The 22,397-nt window shown below is 43.9% G+C and overlaps 1 protein-coding gene across 1 annotated transcript; it reads left to right on the forward strand.

Annotated features, from left to right (window-relative positions):
- The first annotated feature begins 3,388 nt into the window (after nt 1–3,388).
- btd (biotinidase) lies at nt 3,389–21,344 on the forward strand. Its single transcript, XM_072447272.1, has 6 exons — nt 3,389–3,659; nt 5,612–5,761; nt 18,034–18,197; nt 19,588–19,765; nt 19,825–20,355; nt 20,732–21,344. The coding sequence occupies exons 1-6, from the start codon at nt 3,396–3,398 to the stop codon at nt 21,002–21,004; spliced, it is 1,560 nt and encodes a 519-aa protein (XP_072303373.1). The 5' UTR covers nt 3,389–3,395; the 3' UTR covers nt 21,005–21,344.
- Nucleotides 21,345–22,397: the final 1,053 nt, after the last annotated feature.

The following is a 22,397-nucleotide window of genomic DNA, read 5'->3' on the forward strand; positions in this document are numbered from 1 at the left end:
GCCACAGTCTCCAGTGCCACACTCCCGAGAGCCACAACCTCCAGAGCCACAGTCTCCAGTGCCACACTCCCGAGAGCCACAACCTCCAGAACCACAGTCTCCAGTGCCACACTCCCGAGAGCCACAACCTCCAGAGCCAAAGTCTCCAGTGCCACACTCCCGAGAGCCACAACCTCCAGAACCACAGTCTCCAGTGCCACACTCCCGAGAGCCACAACCTCCAGAGCCACAGTCTCCAGTGCCACACTCCCGAGAGCCACAACCTCCAGAGCCACAGTCTCCAGTGCCACACTCCCGAGAGCCACAACCTCCAGAGCCACACCCCCGAGAGCCACAACCTCCAGAGCCACGGTCTGCAGAGCCATAGTCTCATGAGCCACGGTCTCTACTCCCGGCGCCGGTGAGGTCTGGCTGCTGGTTACAACACGCTCTTCCTTTTTCAAACTTTTTGTGCCCTATTTATCGTATTTTTGTAAATATATACATCCACTTGCTGGATGTGTACATACACGCGTTGATTCGAACTTTATTCAGCTGGAATATTGTGTTTTTCAGTCACTGGACCCACGCCCCTCCCCCGGCTGGTTTATACAAAGGAACAGCTGTTGAGGGGTTAGTTATATCACCCAGATTGGCGTTACCAAGACCCCATCAACCACCAATAAAGGGTCAAATTGAAAAAGTAAAAGGTGTGCGTGATACCTGGAGACTTAAACTACTATAATAACTTGGGTTTGACTTTCCAGGTCACCTGACTTAGGAGCTATTGAAAAGAATCCTTGATTTAAAAAAAAGAAAATTCCTTAAAAATCTACAAAGGGTTACATTTTTAACACAAAAGGCGTATGGCACCTAGGATTAGCAATTTGAATTCATGCTAAATTCTGTTGTTTTTTGTGTTTAAATATGTTTGACATTTTTTAAGATAACACATTTTTAAACAAACACTTGTGCAACCGTACTTTAGAGACGGTCCTTAACTGGCACACCAAGCGGCATTTCAGCGCGCAGCTCCCCGCAGTGTGCTACTGCAGGCGGGGCACACTCAGGCGAAGCTCTCGCTCTAGTTGTGGAGGCAAATGTCCAACGTCCAACGTGAAACTAATTTCACCGCGTCACAGGTGGGATAAGCGACTGTCATCCACAGTATTCCTACAATGTCTCTCTACAACTCTGAAGGTAAGTGCACGGCAGCCAATCCACTTGTACAAGGTAAGGACCACACATACTTACTCACTGCAGATCCTGAGTAAGAGGAACTATTGCAGAGAGACATTTAGTCTCAGCTTCCCATGTGAGAACACGACTGTCACTTTTAAATAAGTTTACATTCATATACGCAAGATATTACCCATCCTCAGCTCTTCTCCCTGTACACAAACTGCTGCACCACCAGCGACGACTGGATGACACCACCCTCATCGCCATGACAACACCGCCATGACAACACCACCCTCATTGCCATGACGACACCGCCATGACGACACCATCCTTATCAGGCTCATCTCGGACGGGGATGAGTCTGTCTACAGGAGGTGGAGCGGCTGGTGTCCTGGTGCAGCAGTAACAACCTGGAGCTCAACGCCCCCTCACTATCTCAGACTCCCCGATTTCCACTGTGGACTCTCTCCACCTCCTCTGCACCACCATCACCAGGACCTCAAGTGGGAGCCACCATCAGCTCCTCATCAAGAAGGTCCAGCAGAGGATGTACTTCCTGCAGCAGCTGAGGAAAGACAATCTGACAGTGGAGATGATGGTGCAGTTCTACACGGCCATCATTGAGTCCATCCTCACCTCCTCTATCACCTCCTCCATCACCGTGTGGTGCGCTGGAGCCACAGCCAGGGACAAACAGAGACTATAGCACCCTCTGCTGAGAAGGTGATCAGCTGCAGACTTCCATCTCTGCAGGACCTGAACGTCTCCACGGCTCTGGGACGTGCAGGTTGGATCACAGCCTGGACACGGACTATTTGAGCCACTCCCCTCAGGCAGGAGGCCACTCCCCTCAGGCAGGAGGCCACTCCCCTCAGGCAGGAGGCCACTCCCCTCAGACAGGAGGCCACTCCCCTCAGGCAGGAGGATAAGGTCCATCCGGACCAGAACCTCCCGTCACAAGAACAGTTTCTTGTCACTTAAATCATAATTTAATCACTCACTGTTCACTTTCTGCACTACATGTAAATTCAACAGTAAATTTATGTACATATTAAGCCTATTTTTTTTTTTTTTTTAATCTTATAGCTTATAGTTATTTTTATCCCATTGCATATTTAAATTGTTTCGCTGTTGACTTATTCATTGTTCATTGTTTTATGTTGCACCAAAGTTCCTATGTTTGTGAATTCTGTTACTGACAATGGCAATAAACACTTTCTGATCCTGATTCTGCACCAGATTATGTTTTATTGGTAATTATATTTGATTGCACATAATAGAAACATCACTTTCTTTCACAATTCTTTCTCTACTTTTCCTTGGTCTGTGTTTAACTCAACCTGAAGAAAACATAACACATAAAAACTTCTTTGCAGAAGGCATGAGCAGTGAAATCATGGAATAGCGTTCTGAATGTATCTTTGTGTAGCTGGATGATAGCTTGTGTAGCTGGATGATAGCTTGTGTAGCTGGATGATAGCTTGTGTAGCTGGATGATAGCTTGTGTAGTTGGATGATAGCTTGTGTAGCTGGATGATAGCTTGTGTAGTTGGATGATAGCTTGTGTAGCTGGATGATAGCTTGTGTAGTTGGATGATAGCTTGTGTAGCTGGATGATAGCTTGTGTAGTTGGATGATAGCTTGTGTAGTTGGATGATAGCTTGTGTAGTTGGATGATAGCTTGTGTAGCTGGATGATAGCTTGTGTAGCTGGATGATAGCTTGTGTAGCTGGATGATAGCTTGTGTAGCTGGATGATAGCTTGTGTAGTTGGATGATAGCTTGTGTAGCTGGATGATAGCTTGTGTAGCTGGATGATAGCTTGTGTAGCTGGATGATAGCTTGTGTAGTTGGATGATAGCTTGTGTAGCTGGATGATAGCTTGTGTAGCTGGATGATAGCTTGTGTAGCTGGATGATAGCTTGTGTAGCTGGATGATAGCTTGTGTAGCTGGATGATAGCTTGTGTAGCTGGATGATAGCTTGTGTTCACTGTGTAATTGTTCATTGTCTGCTTCTGGTTTGTTTTCGTCTGACACGTGCTCTTCTGAGGCTCGTTCACGAGGATCACGTGCACGGCAAGTGCGCGTACACGGCCAGAGGGGCGTGTCTTAGACTACCTTCGACGCGGCCCACGCATGCGCTCACGTGACTGCTGGTGTGAGCGCGCAGCGGAACGGCCACGGGAGTGCGCGTGCGCGCCCCTGTGAGATACTTCGGACCCTTGGATCGGATCATGGTCGCGGAGCTGGGCAGATCGAACTGCCCTGGTCTTGGGGAAAAGACCAATGGGATTCTTTTCGTCGTGTTTGCCTTGTCCACTTGGACATGTCACGCACATGCGCAGAGCCTTCCCTCCTCGTACGTTGCTGCAGTGTATGAGCACCGCGTGTTGCTGAACCCGGAGCCACGCGTGACCCTGTCCCGCAGCGCAGCGCTGCGTCACATGCGCAGGAACCTGCAGGTGTTCGCGCAGCAGGCTGCAAGGGCGGCGCTTCAGGTAAAAGGGTTATTAAAGGGGGATTTATTAGGATTTTGTATTACCAAAGCTTTTATTTCATTGGACTGTATTAATTGATAACCCTAACCCTGCATTTGAATTTTTGCATCTGATTGTATTTTTTTTTTAAACATCCATTCAAAAATCTTAAAGGTGGTATGGACGATTTTTTTTCAGCAAATTTTTTATCATATTTCCTCGTGGCGTGGATAAATCATTTGTCCTGCCACGTATCAATCATAAAACGCACCTATCGCTCACCTGCAGCTGCGTGCGGTTCGTCCGCACGTTTCCGTGTGCCTAAGCGCATGGATCTATCATAATATAGTTCTCTCAGTGTGCGGGGCAAAATGAAGACGGAGAAAGACAGTTCGAGCTGACGCAGAAGTGGACAGAAATCTACGGGAGACGAGAGATACGATGCGCTCCGTTGCGCTAATAAACAAACGCACTTGTGTGTTGTATCGGTCCGCACGGGGGAGTGGCATGTGCACGGGGGAGTGGCATGTGCACGGGGGAGTGGCATGTGCACGGGGGAGTGGCATGTGCACTTCCGCCTGCGTTCTCAAATCGCCGAAAAATCGTCCATACCGCCTTTAATTAAACATGAAAATGATGTTAAAAAACAACAACTTTAAAACAAATCAATGGAAAATAATATAATGCTTTTAATATTCAATTTGTACTGTGTTAAGTAGTAAAATAATACTTTTAAAATATTTTGGCGTGGTTTATAGTTTTAATTGCATTAATATATTTATGAATGTTTAGTTCAAAACTTAGAATTACATTTTATTTAAAATAAATGTTAGTTTGCTCACCGCCAAATCTTTTCATCAGAATGTTTTTTTTTTTTTAATGTGACAACTAGTAGTAGCGCCAGGATTTTAGCTGGGCCAGGAAAGCTCCAAACACTATGCACCTTCACGGCTGATCCAAATCCACGCAGCCTTTCCCTACACACACGGCAGCCAATCAAAAAGCTTACATGGCAAGACATCGCAAGCTTAGTAATTGTCCGTCTGATGGAGTCGGATCTCTCCTTCACTGTGGCACTCCTCCAGTTTTTGTAGTTTTTCCTGGCCGAGAAGGAGGGTCTAAGGACAGAAGAGCTTGGGACATTCTAATGACACGGGATGATGGGACATTGCCAAGTCCCTCCGCCTTCCGAGGAAACAGCTTTTTTTGGGGCGTTACAAAAGTAAATTGAATCTAATTGGCCTCGCTGTGCGATGGGGCGGTCTGCATGGAGGACTCCACCTGGACTCTTCAGTTGGTCCTCGTTCCTCTGTTGTGTGCACTCCTTCCTTACTCGCTCCCCCGCCCTCTCCTGCTCCTTCTGCTTTTTGCTCCCATGTCCCATTTTTTTCACTGACCAACAGATTTACATACAGTCCACGTCTCATTTAAGGCAGTGGTAAAGACATCCGCTAACCTCTCTCAGTTACTACTGACTTAACCATCAGATTTCTCAGGTCCTGATGCATTTTATTTAATGGTCCAAGAGATTATTATGTTCGGCCATGGTAAATATGTTTATTGTCTTGTCAAAATTAGTTTCTGATTTAGACTTTGCACTCAGACGAGCGTTAAATCTCCATCACACAGGTCAGGCAGATAGAGAGCGGAGAGATACAGTTCGTAGAATTGTAAGAGGGCAAGAGTGCAAAATGGGATGAACGGGAGGGAGGTGCCAAGCATGTGCTTTGGAGGAGTTGCCTTGCTGCTTTGGTTAGAGCAGGAGCTGCAGCTGTTCAGCGCTGAAGTTGGGTCCCAAGTGTACTGTTTTTTTATAAAGAACAAATTTCTGTCACTGTCCCGCATGAGGACAGGTCCATTAACACGTGTGACTCTCATATCGACCGCAAACTTTGTAAGTGGCTGCAGTGTGCATAAACTTGATTTATGTCGTACACAGGATTAAATGTCTCATAGCGCTGTGGTGTGTGCAGGGTGCACAGATGCTGGTGTTCCCAGAGGACGGTTTGCAGGGCTTTAACTTCACTCGCTCCTCTATAGCAGCCTACTTGGAGATGGTCCCTGACCCACAGCAGGAGAGCTGGAACCCTTGTGAAGATCCGCTGCGCCACTCAAACACTGAGGTACCATCACAGTGTCCCTGCTGCAAAGTCTCAAAAACCTTCAGTACACTTTTAGATTGGCCTTTTTACTTTTTAAAGTTTGTACACAAAACCTGGGGTATCTTTTCTATGACATGTTACTAGAATAAGGTTGAACGTAGTTTGAGTTTCGTAGACATACAGTTTCAGACTAACAGTTTCTTTCCCTTAAGAACACTTCTAAACACCTGCCACTGCCAGCTACAATTTAATCAATCTGCACTGTTCACTCTCTGCACTACATCTGTAAATGTAACTGTAAATGAGTACATAGTAAGCCTATTTTTAGATTTAAATTGTTTTAGGGGGCGCCCCAGGGCACTGTCCTCGCGCCCTTTCTCTTCACCCTTTACACTGCAGACTTCAGACACGGACAGCTGTGTCCTGCAGAAGTTCTCTGACGACTCTGCCATCATCGGACTCATCACGGACGACGATGTCGCGGAGTACAGAGGACTGGAGCAGGACTTTGTGGACTGGTGTCAGCGGAACCACCTCCTCATCAACGCGGGGAAGACCAAGGAGATGGTGGTGGATTTCCGCAGACGCCACTCCACTGCCCCCTCACCAGTGAACATCCAGGGACGGGACATTGAGAGAGTGACTCATACAAGTACCTGGGTGTTCATCTGAACCACAAACTGGACTGGACTCATAACACAGACTGTACAGGAAGAGCCAGAGTCGGCTCTACCTCCTGAGGAGACTCAGGTCTTCTGGAGTGACAGGGCCACTCCTGAAGACATTCTATGACTCTGTGGTGGCATCAGCTCCTGTAGGTGTGGCCTGCTGGAGCAGCAGCATCACAGAGAGGGAGAGGAAGAGGCTGGACAAAGTCATCAAGAAGTCCAGCTCCGTCCTGGGCTGTGCTCTGGACTCGGTGCAGGAGGTGGGGGACAGAAGGGTCCTGGCTAGATTCACATCTATGCTTGACCGTGAGTGTCGCCCCCTGCAGGACACTCTGTCCCCTGCAGGACACTCTGTCCGCTCTGGAGAGCAGCTTCAGTGAGAGAAAGGAAGGAAAGGTTTTGTAGGTCTTTCCTTCCTGCTGCTGTCAGACTTTATAACAAACACTGTTAGTCCTGAACACTCGCAATACTGACCTATGTGCAATCACTGTCGTGATTCATGTGCAATTACTGTGAAATTCATGTGCAATCCATGTGCCGCCGTGACACATATTCATGTGCAATTACTGTCGTGATCACATGCAATGGTATTTATGTATTTATGTATTTATTTTTATCTTCATTATTTTTCCCCTCCATCCCTTGTTGGGAAATGGGAGGTTTTGTTTATAGGAGATCTTCTACTGAGAGTGTTTTTCAAACTTGCTATAAGTGATCTGTTCTTTTCTTCTGTATCTACCTCTGTATCTACCTGCGTTGCAACAATGAAATTTCCCCATGTCGGACAATAAAGGAATATCTTATCTTACTTTTTGATTTTAGATATGTTGTTTTATCATTGTTCATTGTTTTTATGTTTCACCGAATAACCAAAGGAAGTTCCTCTGTTCACTGACAATGGCAATAAACCTTCTGATCTGATTCTAAAACTATACTCCACAATAAAGAAAGATCTTGCAAAATGGACTCTTATCCCATACTTAGTGGTGCAATGGACGATTTTTCGGCAACTTGAGAACGCAGGCGGAAGTGTGCATGCCACACCCCCGTCCTCATGCCACACCCCCGTGCGGACTGATACAACACACGTGCGTTTGTTTATTAGCGCGATGGATCGCATCATCTCTCGTCTCCCGTAGATTTCCGTCTTCTTCTGAGTCAGCTCCAACTGTCTTTCTCCATCTTCATTTTGTCCCGTACACTGAGGGAACTATATTATGATAGATCAATGCGCTTAGACACGCGGAAACGTGGGACGAGCCTCACGCGGCTGCAGGTGAGCGGTAGGTGCGTTTTGTGATTGACACGTGGCAGGACTAATCGGCCACGAGGAAATAAGACTCAGATTTGGGCCAAAAAAATCGTCCATTCAACCTTTAAGTCAACTGATTGAAACTATAAAAATGAATGTTCTGTCCAGATTTCTCAAAACTCCTGACAAAATTAATGGATACCTTTGGAATATACTGTTGGCAGCAGGAAAAAAAGGCCATAACAAAGAAATTGTTGACACAAACCTCACCAACAAAAAAGGTCAGGACCGACGTAATAACAGACATCAGTTACATTTTGACTTAATTTGGAAAATGACAAATTCCACAGACTTTGGACCAAATTGGACTGTTATTTTGATCTAAATGTTTCTTGATTTAGTTTGTATTTATGTTTAGTTGGTCTAAGGTCTATATGAGGCACAGTCAAGGATATGATGGCTTCCTTCCAACTCGGAGGGATCTGAGCTTTTTTAATTGCCAGTTAAAAGTTGATAAAAGCAAAGGAGTAAGTGCGTCTTTTAGAGCTTTATACCACTCTGAGGTGAACCCATCACTCCTGGAGATTTATTGTTTTTTAGTCTTTTCATTGCACTTTGAATTTCAGTAGTTGTTATTTCAGCACCTAATATGTTATTTTGCTCTTACAACTCAAACTCTTGGATGTGGAAATGAGTTCTAACGGCAGCTGAGCTGGAGGGTTTGTTCATCTGTTACTGTGGAAACAGGACACGCGAGTTGTTACTGCAGCTTCCAATAATTTCAGAGAAATATCTTTCCCTAGTTCTACATAAAATGAGGTTGTACATGTTCAGCTTCTCTTTGTAAATCTCTTTTTGAATCTGGAGCTTTGACTTGCTCCATATCCGTTGGGCCCGTGACACTCCCTTTTCTGTGTTCTGACCCAATCATCATGTCTCCATGGCAACTTCTGCTAATTTTTAACCATTTTAGCCTTCCTGGGGGCAATGGTGTCCAGAACATTCAAAACACTAGATGTAACAGAGTTCAACAAATCATTTACATTAGAACATGAGACAAGTTTTTTTTTCCCCCCCAAACCAGCTGGTGGTTTGGGAAAAACAGACATGTCAAAGAAGACACAGAAATGATCAGACAGAGCAGCATCGACCACATCGACATTTGAAATATTTACCCCCTTTACCCCATTATGAGATCTAGAGTGTGCCTTCTGCTGTGGGTGGGGCCACTCTGCTGTGGGTGGGGCCACTCTGCTGTGGGTGGGGCCACTCTGCTGTGGGTAGGGCCACTCTGCTGTGGGTGGGGCCACTCTGCTGTGGGTGGGGCCACTCTGCTGTGGGTGGGGCCTCTGCTGTGGGTGGGGCCTCTGCTGTGGGTGGGGCCACTCTGCTGTGGAAGAGGCCTCTCTGCTGTGGGTGGGGCCACTCTGCCGTGGGTGGGGCCTCTCACTCCACCAGTAAGACTGAAGGTTTGAAGGACAACATCAAGCTCTTTAGCGTTTCTGTCACAAATATTATCAACATGAACATTGAAATCACCTGTAATGACCAAACCATCAAAGTCTGAGCATACGACTGAAACATCTCAGTAAAATCAATAAAACGTTGGCAGTGCTGGAGAGGCTTGTATAAAACAATGAAGAGAATGGATGGAGACTGTTTTAGCTCCATTTTAAGGAGACATACTCAAATGATGAAAACACCCCAAAGGACAACCTGCGGGTCGTTATTTCATCTCTAAAAACGGATTCAAACTTAAAGTTTGAAGAGCCGAGAGACATCAAATCAAATCAATTTATTTTTGTAAGGCCCAAAATCACAACAACAGTCGCCTCTGAGGGCCACAGGGAGAAATGAATCAACAATGTCTGTGGTGGCGATGAAGTCAGACAATGTCTGTGGTGGCGATGGAGTCAGACAATGTCTGTGGCGGCGATGGAGTCAGACAATGTCTGTGGTGGCGAGGGACGATGTCCCAGGGTCCTCTGTCCTTAGACTCTCCTTCTCGGCCAGGAAAAACTACAAAAAAAACCTCTTTGGGAAAAAAGCGTAGAAACCTGGAGGAGTCCCAGTGAAGGAGAGATCCGACTCTCACAGACGGACAGACGGACACGAGGGAGACTGGAGCTGGACCCACTCTTCAGGCAGATGAAGGACCGTCGGAGGCGAGCTGGACCCACTCTTCAGGCAGATGAGGGACCGACTGAGGCGAACTGGACCCACTCTTCAGGCAGATGAGGGCCCGACTGAGGCGAACTGGACCCACTCTTCAGGCAGATGAGGGACCGACTGAGGCGAACTGGACCCACTCTTCAGGCAGATGAGGGACCGTCGGAGGCGAGCTGGACCCACTCCTCAGGCAGATGAGGGACCGTCCTCACAGGGCAGGGACCACTTCACCAGGAGAGGGGCATCTGGGTCCACAGGTCCTCAGGAGTGCGAGAAAGAAAAAGGTGGTGAACAGTTTGCAAGTGGAATCAAAAAATAAATATTGTTTGATAGCATAAGTAGTCAGAAGAAGAGGATAGTGCTCAAGCTGTCATACTTCCCCCAGCACAGTTACTCCTAGGGCAGCGTAGCTAAAGCTGTGGGTTTATGTTTCTGTTCCTAACTAGTCTGACCATAAGCGATTTAAAGAGGAACGTTTTAAGCCTGGACTTAAATGAAGAGACTGTGTCAGCATATTTAACATGGGTCGGGAGCTCATTCCATAACACAGGAGCTTGGTAGCTAAACGCTCTACCTCCTACTGTACTTTTAGAGACTCTTGGCACCACCAGAAGGCCGGCATTCTGAGAACGAAGAGCTGTTTGGATGATATGGTTCTATAGCATCTTTAAGGTAGGATGTCATTTATGGCTTTGTAGGTCAGGAGTAGAATTTTAAATTTGATTCTAAACTCGACGGGGAGCCAGTGAAGAGACTTCAGCACTGGCGTAATGTGCTCTCTTCTTTTTGTTCCTGTTAGTAATCTTGCTGCTGCATTTTGAACCAGTTGAAAGCTTTTTATGGAGCTTTTAGGACACGCTGCAAGCAGGGAGTTACAGTAGTCTAATCTAGTCGTTACAAATGCATGGATACGTTTTTCGGCATCACTTTTAGGCAGGATTCTTCTGATTTTGGCTCTTGTTGCGCAAATGGAAATAGGCTGTTTTACAAGCTTGATTTATATGAGCTTTAAATGAGAGCTCCTGGTCAAATAAGACTCCAAGGTTTTTTACAATAGAACTGGAGGCTACACTGACATTGTCCAGTGTGACTATCTGCTCAGATAGAGCATCTCGTAGATGTTTAGGACCAGCACAATGACCTCGGTTTTTTCAGGGTTAAGAAGCAGGTAGTTAAGTGTCATCCAGGTTTTTATCTCCTTCACACAGGCACTAAGTCTGTCTACTTGATCGCTCTGATCAGGTTTCATTGATAAATACAGCTGAGTGTCATCTGCATAGCAGTGGAAGTTAATGCCATGTGACCTGATCATGTTGCCTAATGGCAGCATATAAAGAGTAAACAGAATTGGACCGAGTACCGAACCCTGTGGCACACCGTAAATTACTTTAGAGCAAGGTGAGGAGCTCTGGTTTACATTAACAAATTGGTACCTATCAGATAAATAGGATTTAAACCAGCTTAGGGCTGTTCCTCCAACACCTACATCACATTCTAACCTCTGCAGTAGAATGTTGTGGTCAATGGTGTCAAACGCTGCGCTGAGGTCCAACAGAACCAGGATTGAGACCAGTCCATCGTCAGCGGCTAATAACAAATCATTTGTGACTTTAACTAGTGGAGTTTCAGTGCTGTGGTGGGCTCTGAACCCTGCTGTGATGGGCTCTGAACCCTGACTGGAAAACTTCAAATAAGTTATTGTCCTGCAGGTGGCGACAAAGCTGTTTTACTACAACTTTTTCAAGGATTTTAGAGACGAAGGGAAGATTTGAAATAGGTCTGTAGTTTACCAATAGGTCGGGATCTAGATTAGGCTTTTTCAGAAGAGGTTTAATGACTGCATGTTTGAAGGACTGTGGAACATAAACACTTTCGAGTGAAGTATTTATTATATTAAGAATAGGGTCTATAATTAGGGGGAGAATGTCTTTGAGGAGCTTGGAATGGGGTCTAGGACACAAGTTGAGCTTTTAGAGGACATAATGGCTGAAGTTATCTCTGCTTGATCAACAGCTGTGAACCTTTCTAAGTTTACAGGTGGATTTATATGGGACGTTAGATTTACAGCTTGGGCTAGTTCAGGGCTAATAGCGGGGGTAATTTCATCTAATTTATCTCTGATTGTTTTTATTTTATTATTAAAAAATAGGAGGAAATCATCAGAGCTAAGTGTAGCTGGGATTGAGGGCTCTACTGCACTGTGACAGTTTGTTAGCCTAGCTACAGCGCTGAAAAGGAATTTAGTGTTACTTTTGTTGACTTCTATTAGATTTGAATAATATCTGGTTTGGGCCTTACGCAGAGCCTGCTTATAGGACAGCAGGCAACTTTTCCTGCTTTTAGGGATTCTTCGGTGTGAGAGCGACGAAATAATCCCTCTAACTTTCTAACTCTTTGTTTATGTGAACGCAGTTCTTGGTTGTACCATGGGGAGGCGCGCTTTGGCCTTATGACCTTCTGTTTTAACGGCGCTACAACGTCAAGAGCAGACGTCAGAGAATTCATGGTCAAGTCGACACATTGATCACTTATACTGGGACTAAAACTATTCTCAGCAGGATCACATGACAGGATCACATGACAGGATCACATGACAGGATCACATGACAGGATCACATGACAGGATCACTTGAGTATTGGCTCTATTATTTCCTTGAATTTTGAGATTTTTCAGATATTGTCCTTTTCATTATAACTTTATTCTGTGGGACTGGATTATCTTTAAGAATAAACTGAAAGGTAATTAGGAAATGATCTGACAATATAGGGTTTTGAGGGAGGACAATGAGGTCACTAATCTCTGTTCCATACGTTAGGACAAGATCCAGAGTGTTCTTATGAGTGTGAGTCGGTTTATTTACATTCTGAGTGAAACCAATGCTGTCTAACAAGGCGCTGAAGGCATTACTGAGAGCGTCATCACTCATGTTCACGTGGATATTAAAGTCTCCAGCTATAACTATTTTATCCCAGGCTAGCACTAAGTTTGATATAAAGTCAGAAAACTCTGTTAAAAACTCTGAATAGGGACCAGGAGGTCGGTAGATAACTATGAACAAAACTCCTTTTTGGTTTTTCATATTTGGACATGTGATTGACAGCATGAGGCTTTCAAATGAGTGAAATGCATTGTTAGTTTTAGGGCTCATGAGTAGGCTTGAGTGTGAGATCACTGCCACACCACCACCTCGGCCTGTGCTCCTGGCGGTCTGAAAGTTAACATGGGTGGGTGGGGTGGGGTTTACATGGGTGGGGGGGTGGACTCATTTAGTCTGACGTAGTCGTCTTGTTGAAGCCACGTTTCAGTTAGAGCTAGAAGATCTATGTTATAGTCACTAATTAATTCATTAACTAAGAGCGATTTGGAGGAAATTGCTCTAATGTTTAGCAGTCCACATTTTACGTGCTTATTCAAATCAAATCAAATCAATTTATTTTTGTAAGGCCCAAAATCACAACAACAGTTGCCTCTGAGGGCCACAGGGAGAAATGAATCAACAATGTCTGTGGTGGCGATGGAGTCAGACAATGTCTGTGGTGGCGAGGGAGTCAGACAATGTCTGTGGTGGCGAGGGACGATGTCCCAGGGTCCTCTGTCCTTAGACTCTCCTTCTCGGCCAGGAAAAACTACAAAAAAAACCTCTTTGGGAAAAAAGCGTAAAAACCTGGAGGAGTTCCAGTGAAGGAGAGATCCCACTCTCACAGACGGACAGACGGACACGAGGGAGACTGGAGCTGGACCCACTCTTCAGGCAGATGAGGGACCGACTGAGGCGAACTGGACCCACTCTTCAGGCAGAAGAGGGACCGTCTGAGGCGAGCTGGACCCACTCTTCAGGCAGATGAGGGACCGTCTGAGCGAAGAGCTCTGTTTGGATGATATGGTTCTATAGCATCTTTGAGGTAAGATGGGGCCATGTCATTTATGGCTTTGTAGGTCAAGAGTAGAATTTTGAATTTGATTCTAGACTCGACGGGGAGCCAGTGAAGAGACTTCAGCACCGGCGTAATGTGCTCTCTTCTTTTAGTTCCTGTTGTAATCTTGCTGCTGCATTTTGAACCAGTTGAAAGCTTTTTATGGAGCTTTTAGGACCTGCTGTGAGCAGGAGTTACAGTAGTCTAATCTAGTCGTTACAAATGCATGGATAAGTTTTTCGGCATCACTTTTAGGCAGGATTCTTCTGATTTTGGCTCTTGTTGCGCAAATGGAAATAGGCTGTTTTACAAGCTTGATTTATATGAGCTTTAAATGAGAGCTCCTGGTCAAATAAGACTCCAAGGTTTCTTACAGTAGAACTGGAGGCTACACTGACATTGTCCAGTGTGACTATCTGCTCAGATAGAGCGTCTAGTAGATGCTTAGGGCCAAGCACAATGACCTCGGTTTTTTCAGGGTTAAGAAGCAGGTAGTTTAGTGTCATCCAGGTTTTTATCTCCTTCACACAAGCACTAAGTCTGTCTACTTGATCGCTCTGATCAGGTTTCATTGATAAATACAGCTGAGTGTCGTCTGCATAGCAGTGGAAGTTAATGTCATTTGTTTATTTGTGTCATTTGTGATTGTTATTTTCCTTAAGTTATTTGGTCTGACGCCTGAAATATTTTTTCTGAGATGTGACTTTTTGGCATTATTTGTACGAGGGACACGAGGGACACACACAGTCTATCTGTCTTGAATCTGAACACTTCACATGTAACAGAGCGGGCGAGAGTTCAGCGACAGAGGAGCGTCTTGAACTGCTGCTCTGCACCTGGGGCTCATCCCTAGATGGTCACTTAACACGACTTTAAGACTATCGGTCAAATTCCGAACTAATAGGGATGTACCCTCCGAAGTCGGATGGATGCCATCCCTGCGTATGAGCCCGGGCTTTCCCCAAAATGCACTCCAGTTATCAATAAAGACTACGTTGTTTTGAGGGCACCATCTAGATAACCAGCTGTTGAATGCTGAAAGACGGCTGTACAATTCAGCATTGATCCGATTGGGCAGGGGACCAGAAAATATTACAGTGTCTGACATCGACTTCGTTAGGTCACACTACTACGCTACTTGAACTTTGAGCACCTCTGATTGTCTCCGCCGGGCGTCGTTACCGCCTGCGTGAATCACGACTCGCCGGAAACGGGTCCTACTCTGCTTTAAGATCCTAAGGTTTCCTTCGATGTCACCCATTCTGGCCCCCGGGTAACACCTAACGCTAGCAGCTGGCAGCTTCACGTCTCTGACAATAGAACTCCCGATTACAAGAGTTTCTCTCGTGTGTTCAGCGGGCGTGTGTTCGCTGAGAGGAGAAAACCTATTATAGACGTGAAGCTCACGGTGCTCTAAGGTTCGGCGTTTAGCGCCTTGTCCCCTCCGAACTGTCACAAATTGGTCCCTATTCTGTTCCTGGTCTAGTCCCGGCTGCACGGGAGACGCTGAGGGGCTGAGCTCGGCCTTACTGCTACTGCTAATGCTAATGCTACGCCCTGGTCCGGTAGCCCTCGCGCTAAAACCGAACTATAACTGGACTTAAGCTCCTCTAAACAGCGGATCCGCGCTTCTAACTCCGTAACCCTGGCCTCCAAAACTACCACTACACTGCACTTCACGCACCTATCATCAGAGAAGGAGCCAGTGTTCTGACTCAACATATGACAGCTCAAACAGGTAAAGGTAGGTCCAGCCATGACGCTAGCGGCTAGGCTGCGCTAGGCTAGTTCAGGCTGGAGCTAGAAAGTGAGGAGGGCTTTTAATCCACGAAATACTGAAAAGTGAGCGGTTTGAGGCTCCGGATTGTTTGCGGAGAAATCAAACGCTCACTTTCGTGTACATGATGCGTAAATAGTGTGTATAATTCGTGGATTAATCGGTAAAAGGCTCTAAGAACGAACAGCTCTGAAAACGCGACACTCACCGGAAATGACGTCAGCAAATACTGTCCACTAGTGCTGTGACATAGTCCCTCCAGCGTGTCCTGGGTCTTCCCCGGGGCCTCTTCCCGATGGGACATGCCCAAAACACCTCCCCAGGGAGGCGCCCAGGAGGCTCCGGAACAGATGCTGGAGGAGCAGCGGCTCTACTCTGAGCTCCTCCCACGTGACTGAGCACCTCACTCTATCTCTAAGGGAGCGCCCAATTGTAATTGTGTCTTACTCATTCTTTTTAAATTTGAATTCTTCAGGTTTTCTATTTCGAGTTATCAGTCAAATTTAAAGGTGCAACGTCTTTCAGGTTTTTTTCTCTTTTACTTGAGCCTATTTTACTAAAGCCTATTTTACATTTTATAGAGTTTTTTTTTTCCAATCAGTCAAAGGATCCTGTTTGTTACAAGTTATTGTGGAATTTCTCTGCAAACAATGATCAAGAAATAAAGTAAAATAGAACAAAGTTGTCTTGCTCAAAAGTGGCTCTTTTATTTCGCCCTTCTGTCCCTACGCTGGTCTCATGCTCTTCCCGTTTGCATAATCACTCTTATTTTTCATTATCAATCACAGCAAGCAATACATCATTTTAAAGATTATTTTAATACGCCCCAATAAGCAATTACCAATAGTTTGTCATTAAGTCTCTGGTGTTTTGCGAATTATGACGGTCTCATCGATGTTCAAACCATCTGAATTTGTACTCGTTCTGTCCGTAAGAGTCCACAGAAAAACAATATCCACTTGTATTTTTCCTGAAGTAATCCACTTTGGGGAAATTGTCCAGTAAACGGCGTTTTCTTCTGTGAAAATATTCACAACTAATGCTTGTCCGACGCATTTCTCCGTCCATAACAAATGACCTGTTTGACTTATAAGATGGTGTTTGGCATCGCTGTTTTCTGTTAGCTACAGAATGAGACTATGCACGAAAAAAAAATGTGCCGCCATTGTGCGTGGGTCCATGTTGTTTATCTGCACCTAGCGCCGTGTGAAGATGACGTAGAAGATTTTAATTGACATATTATTCTAGCCAATGAGCCAAGCTTTTGAACGGTGGGTAGGTTTTAGGAAACAGACAGTTTTTTCAGTGTGAGACGACAAGATTTTACGTATCACGTTTTCTGATTTTATTAGCCTTTTGGACGTGCATTTTGTTATATGTATCATTATACCAATAACATTTTTTTAATTAAAATATATATATATATATATATATATATATATATATATTATATATACCTCTATATGGGAAATTCATGGTAAAACTCATATTTACACATTTTCACATACATTGTTTTTAGCAGTTATAATAGGTATTAGTGGCCTACAAAACATCAAAATGTATGTTTTATGATCATAGAGGAGCTAAAATTGTAATAAAACAGTTTGGAACACTTGGCACATATTTGGATCACTTGTTCCGAATATACTTTTTGATACAAAAAGGTCAAAGCACCAAAATGCCTGTTCTAGAGATCTGAAACTTTACACAGCATAAACACACAATTAAGTATGTCCTGCTCAGGACCTTTACAAATGGACAATATTCAGGAGAGTAATTTTTTTTTTTACATTATAAATGGTGCTCTTTGATAGTTTGCAATATTTATCATTTTTATATATATATATATATATATATATATATAATTTTTTTTTTTTTTTTTTTTCACCTCTATATGGGAAATTCATGGGTATACTTATATTCATTAAGAAAACAAGCGTATGGGTTAGGGTTATGGATGAAGAGACTCAGGATGGGGGCTCCGTCTCAGATGGTCGTTCCAGCTGATTCGGGACCCCCCCGATGGAGATGTTGAAGTGCCTTATTGCTGAAAGACAGACAATTCGTTTTTTTGGGGGGGAAAGGGTGGGGTCGAGAGTGCGGAGACAAACGGTGATGATGGACCAGACAGGTGAAATAGGCTGCTGGAAAGGGGGGGTTAATTAGGAAGCGTGACTAGCGTGAGAGGTTGAGGCGTGGACCTGCTCCTGAACCACAGTTATGACATCTCATCAACTACACTTGTCTCTCAACTGCCTTTTTATGTATACATGATTGTCAATTGTATATACGTTTAAGTTTATATGCCAAGTAAGATCTTAACCCTTGCACCAAGTTCTATTTTAAAGATTTGTTATTGTTGCAAAAAACACTTTATTTTCTGAATTTTTTTTCTCACGTTTTCCTCTGTGTTTAATTTAACCGGAAGACAACACAATGCTTAAAAAATGTCTCTTTTTTTAGAAAGAATATAATCTACAGTATAATCTTCTGACTTCTCATTTCAACACAGGTGCAGCAGTGGTTGAGCTGCCTGGCCCGGAGACACCGCTTATATGTGGTGGCCAACATGGGCAGTGTCCAGCCCTGCTCCAGGGGCTCCAGCCGCTCCAGGGGCTCCGGGGGCTCCTGTCCCTCTGATGGTCGCTGGCACTTCAACACCAACGTGGTCTACAGGTTCATATCTCTGTACCTCTCCCAGCTTCTTAAACAGGGAATTTATTCAATTTATTCAATGCCCAAAATCACAACAGCGGTTGTCTCGGAGGGTGACAGTGAAAAACGGATCTGACCTTAGACTAGACATGGGCAAACAATATGGCCTTCATATATATATATATATATATATAGAGAGAGAGCGAGAGAAACACCCATGATCTCCTTCTTGGATATCTATATAGATAGATAGATATAGAAATTTCAGTTGTTGTGGTGGTTTTGTTTAATTTCCGGGTAAAATAACTTCTCATTTGTAAAAACCTATCAAAGTCCTGTTTCTACAAGTCAAAGGATTTTTTTTCTACATTTCAAAGCTTTTCATGTGATTATTATCATTTATATCTTTTACAATCTGGTGAAAAACCTTTTGTAATCCAGACCTTGAGTCAATTCTATTTGGTACAAAACGTTTGTCATAAACCGACCCGTCTAAGCTCCTTCCATGTTGTAAACACAAATTTGACCCAAGGGTTCTCCACCTCCCCAAATGACTCAACCCTTTGTCATCTGCCAATAAGGTAACCCCAAAGAGTTTTAAATCGGATTCAGGGTTTCCTGCCTTGCGAAACAAATCTTGAGATTGACTTCTTCCATTCCTTGAACAGCCGTAGATGGAAATCGGGAGAGTCTGTAATAGATGGAGAAATCTGGGGCAAAACATTTATTTTGATGATTTCAATCCTTTGGCCTAAACTTAAGTCTGGGATCAGAGTCCATTTTTTATATTCTGTAGAAAGGAGAGTGTAGTTTTCCTCTAAGATTGTTGATAGTTCTTTATGGAGGACCACAGACCTCAGAGTCTTTCTAAAGGAATGAAGGGGCCAGTAAGAGAGAATTTCAGTTTTTTGTACATTCAATTTTTAGCCCATTGAACCATTTCTTTTTAGCTGAATTAATTGATGTATTTTCAAATTATGTTCAATGCACAATTTAATTATAGTTTAAATATTTTATCATTTTATAATAACATGTAATATATAGACTTGTAAACAACTCATTATTCAAAATTTGAAAGATAATTTAAATGTCCTTTTAGTAAATGTTTTAATCCTCCATAAATGACATTGTATCTATATTATGTACAGGTTGCTGGTTCAAAGCCATGGCTCCTGCCAATGTGGCATGCTGCGCTGTGTAATTGGGGGGGGCAGGGGTCAGAGCGAAGCCTGGGGAATGGTTGGACGGGGAGAACAGTTTGAGGGGCAGTCGGGTTGTGATGGCAAATGCATGGGAAGGCGGTCGCCCGGGTGGCGAGAGCCATCATTGCTGCTTGCGGAGTTAAATTTGTCTTTCTACATTGACACCTCGAGTGCCTGCAAAGTGAACATGTCTTCTTTTTGTTTTGTAGGAGTGATGGGTTGCTGTTGGCCCGCTATCATAAACAGAACCTGTATTTTGAGGAGGCATTTGACACACCTCCACACATGGAACTGGTTGCGTTTGACACGCCTTTTGCGGGAAAGTTTGGTCTCATCACCTGCTTTGACATTTTGTTCAAGCAACCAACTGTGTCCCTGCTAGAGAAGGTGTGCAGTAACTTGACAGTGTTAACCTTATTACACCTGAATCTGTCTGTCCTCCACAGGGTGTGCGACAGCTCATTTTCCCCACAGCCTGGATGAACCAGCTGCCTTTGCTGGACACTATTCAGTTTCAGCGGGCCTTTAGCCTGGGGGCTAATGTGACGCTGTTAGCTGCGAACATTCGCAATGATGAGCTGATCATGACTGGGAGTGGGATCTACTCTCCCTCCTCTGCTGTGTACCACCATGCTCAGAGGGGTGATCCAGAGGAGGGCCGGCTCATAGTGGCCACACTGACACCGCTTGAGTCTCTTCCTGACACTCTGCCAGTGGGCCACAAGGAGCAGGGGTTCGGTAGAGCTGGATCATGCCACTCAGAGGACTGCAAGGACCCGCTCTCCTTCACCTCTTCCATGATGCACGACCGCTTCACCTTCATCCTGCTGCGTGGGCCTGGTGGACAGCGCAGTGTCTGTGACGGCTCTTTTTGCTGCTGGCTGCAGTATCAGCGCATAGACAGTAACTTCACAGAAGAGTACGCATTGGGGGCATTTGCAGGAATGCACACAGTCAATGGACACTATAGTCTGCAGGTGCCAATGCATTTAAATACCATTGTTTACCATTTGGTAAAATTTACTTTCGTCTTTGTATTTGTAATATTTTTCTTTGTAATATTTTTAATGGTGTAAGCTGTAGGCCTACTCTTTGTCAGAAAGGTTGGCGATTCAATCCAGTGCATGCTGTTTCCACTTTGCTTCTGTGTGAATGTTGCAAGTGAGTGATTGGTGATAATCAGAGAGGGAGATGGAGAGTGCAGAGCCTCTCTTGTGTCAGTCTACCCCAGGTTAGTTTTGGGCTACAGAAGGATCTTACCATCAGAGTATGGAGTGTGAATGAAAAAAGCACAAAATTGGTCTCATCAGTATTATTAGTGATTGTAATGACTCTTTTGTTTATTGTGTGCAGGTTTGTGCTCTGGTCAAATGTGCAGGAGCTGATGCTCGTTCATGTGGAAATGAGGTGGTGCAGGCGCAGACTAAAATGCACTTTGTGCTGGAGGGAACATTTAACACCAAACATGTGTACCCGTCCGTCTTGACTAGTCACTACACTCTGGAGCAGCCAGCACACCTCGACACAACAGCACTGGGCACTGTGACCATGACCCACTCTCACATGAGAGCAGGTCTCGTCACAGCTGCCCTGTACGGTCGTACTTACCATCTGGACCTGCACTGACAACTAAAACACCTATTCAGCCTTTTATTTTATGTCAAGATGCGTTTTTTTATTTTCTCCCTCAAAATTCCAAACCAAAGTCAAATTTTCACTTTGAAAAATAAGTACATCCTCCAGCCAGTCCTGACCAAGCCTAGCACAAAGAAGGTAGTGGGATAAATTCAATGTATTTATACTCCCTCTTTATCTTGGGCGGGGTACCCCTGTCCAGGGTGTACCCCGCCCAAGGCCCAAAGTCACTGGGGGATGGGCTCCAGTCACCCACGATCCCCAACGGGAAAAAGCAGTAGAAAACTGTATACTCCCCCTGTATATGATTTACACACAGCTACAGATACAGCTTTTTAAAATAAAATGTTTTATATTATATAACCCTAACCCTAATATATATATATATATATATATATATATATATATATATATATATATATATATATATATATATATATATATATATATATATATATATATATATATATATATATATATATATATATATATATATATATATATATATATATATATATATATAATTATTGTTGTCAACAAGATAAACAGCATGTACAGTGAATAGCATAAGCACACAATCAAGTATGTCTCGCCTAGGAGACTAAAAAAAGGATGTCATTTGGGAGGGAAAATGAGAAAATAGGGATAATTTCCTTCTTTTGATCTATTCCTTTTATAGACTCAGTTGGCCAGAGTTGTATGATATCCAACTATATAATGTCGGCTTGTTTCAATAGGTTTGTTCCATAAACAGAGCTGAATATTGGTTCATATAGATTTTTGTATTAATTTCATTCAAAAACATTGTACAGCTGTGAAGCAATAGAAACTCCTTTAACTAGATAATTGAAAGATGAGTTTATATCATACTGTGGAACTTTCCAGACAAGCAAGAACAATGTTTTGAGATAATCAGGTGAAGGAGCCTCAACTAGAAAACGTACAGAGTGCACCTTGAACATCAAACAGCCTCATTTCACCTGAGGAGCTTGTAGCCTACTCTCTGTTTAATAACCACTGCTTTAAACCAACTTTAAAATACTAAAACAGACCAAAACAAGATCCAGAGTGTGCTTGTGACTGAGTTAGGAACAGAAATAAAAACCTACAGTTTCCCAGCTACGCTGCCCTAGGAGCAACTACTCTGGGGGAAATTTGGCATCTTTTAAAAATCGTTCTTTCAGCTTGTTTTTTTTAAGTTTCCAAAGTAATATTTTAGAAAGTTTTGATCCACTCTCATAATATCTTCATTTGGTAAAGAGCATTTTCTTCACTATTTTCTGTGAAGTCATATCATTAATTTCTCCTCTTAACTTTTTAATATCTTGAAGCATATTAGCATATCTCTTTTTGGCATGGCCATTGCAGATCTTATAGCTTTTTC

This window comes from Eucyclogobius newberryi, unplaced genomic scaffold, assembly GCF_026437365.1.
Source record: "Eucyclogobius newberryi isolate DKJ021-1_F unplaced genomic scaffold, fEucNew1.0.hap1 SCAF_16, whole genome shotgun sequence".
Lineage (NCBI taxonomy): Eukaryota > Metazoa > Chordata > Actinopteri > Gobiiformes > Gobiidae > Eucyclogobius > Eucyclogobius newberryi.

Excerpts from the sequence above, each read along its gene's own strand:
- btd (XM_072447272.1), top strand. The coding sequence starts at position 3,396 with ATGGTCGCGGAGCTGGGCAGATCGAACTGCCCTGGTCTTGGGGAAAAG. Across the intron at positions 3,660-5,611 it reads CTGCAAGGGCGGCGCTTCAG|GGTGCACAGATGCTGGTGTT; the intron begins GTAAAAGGGTTA and ends TGGTGTGTGCAG. Across the intron at positions 5,762-18,033 it reads TGCGCCACTCAAACACTGAG|GTGCAGCAGTGGTTGAGCTG; the intron begins GTACCATCACAG and ends ATTTCAACACAG.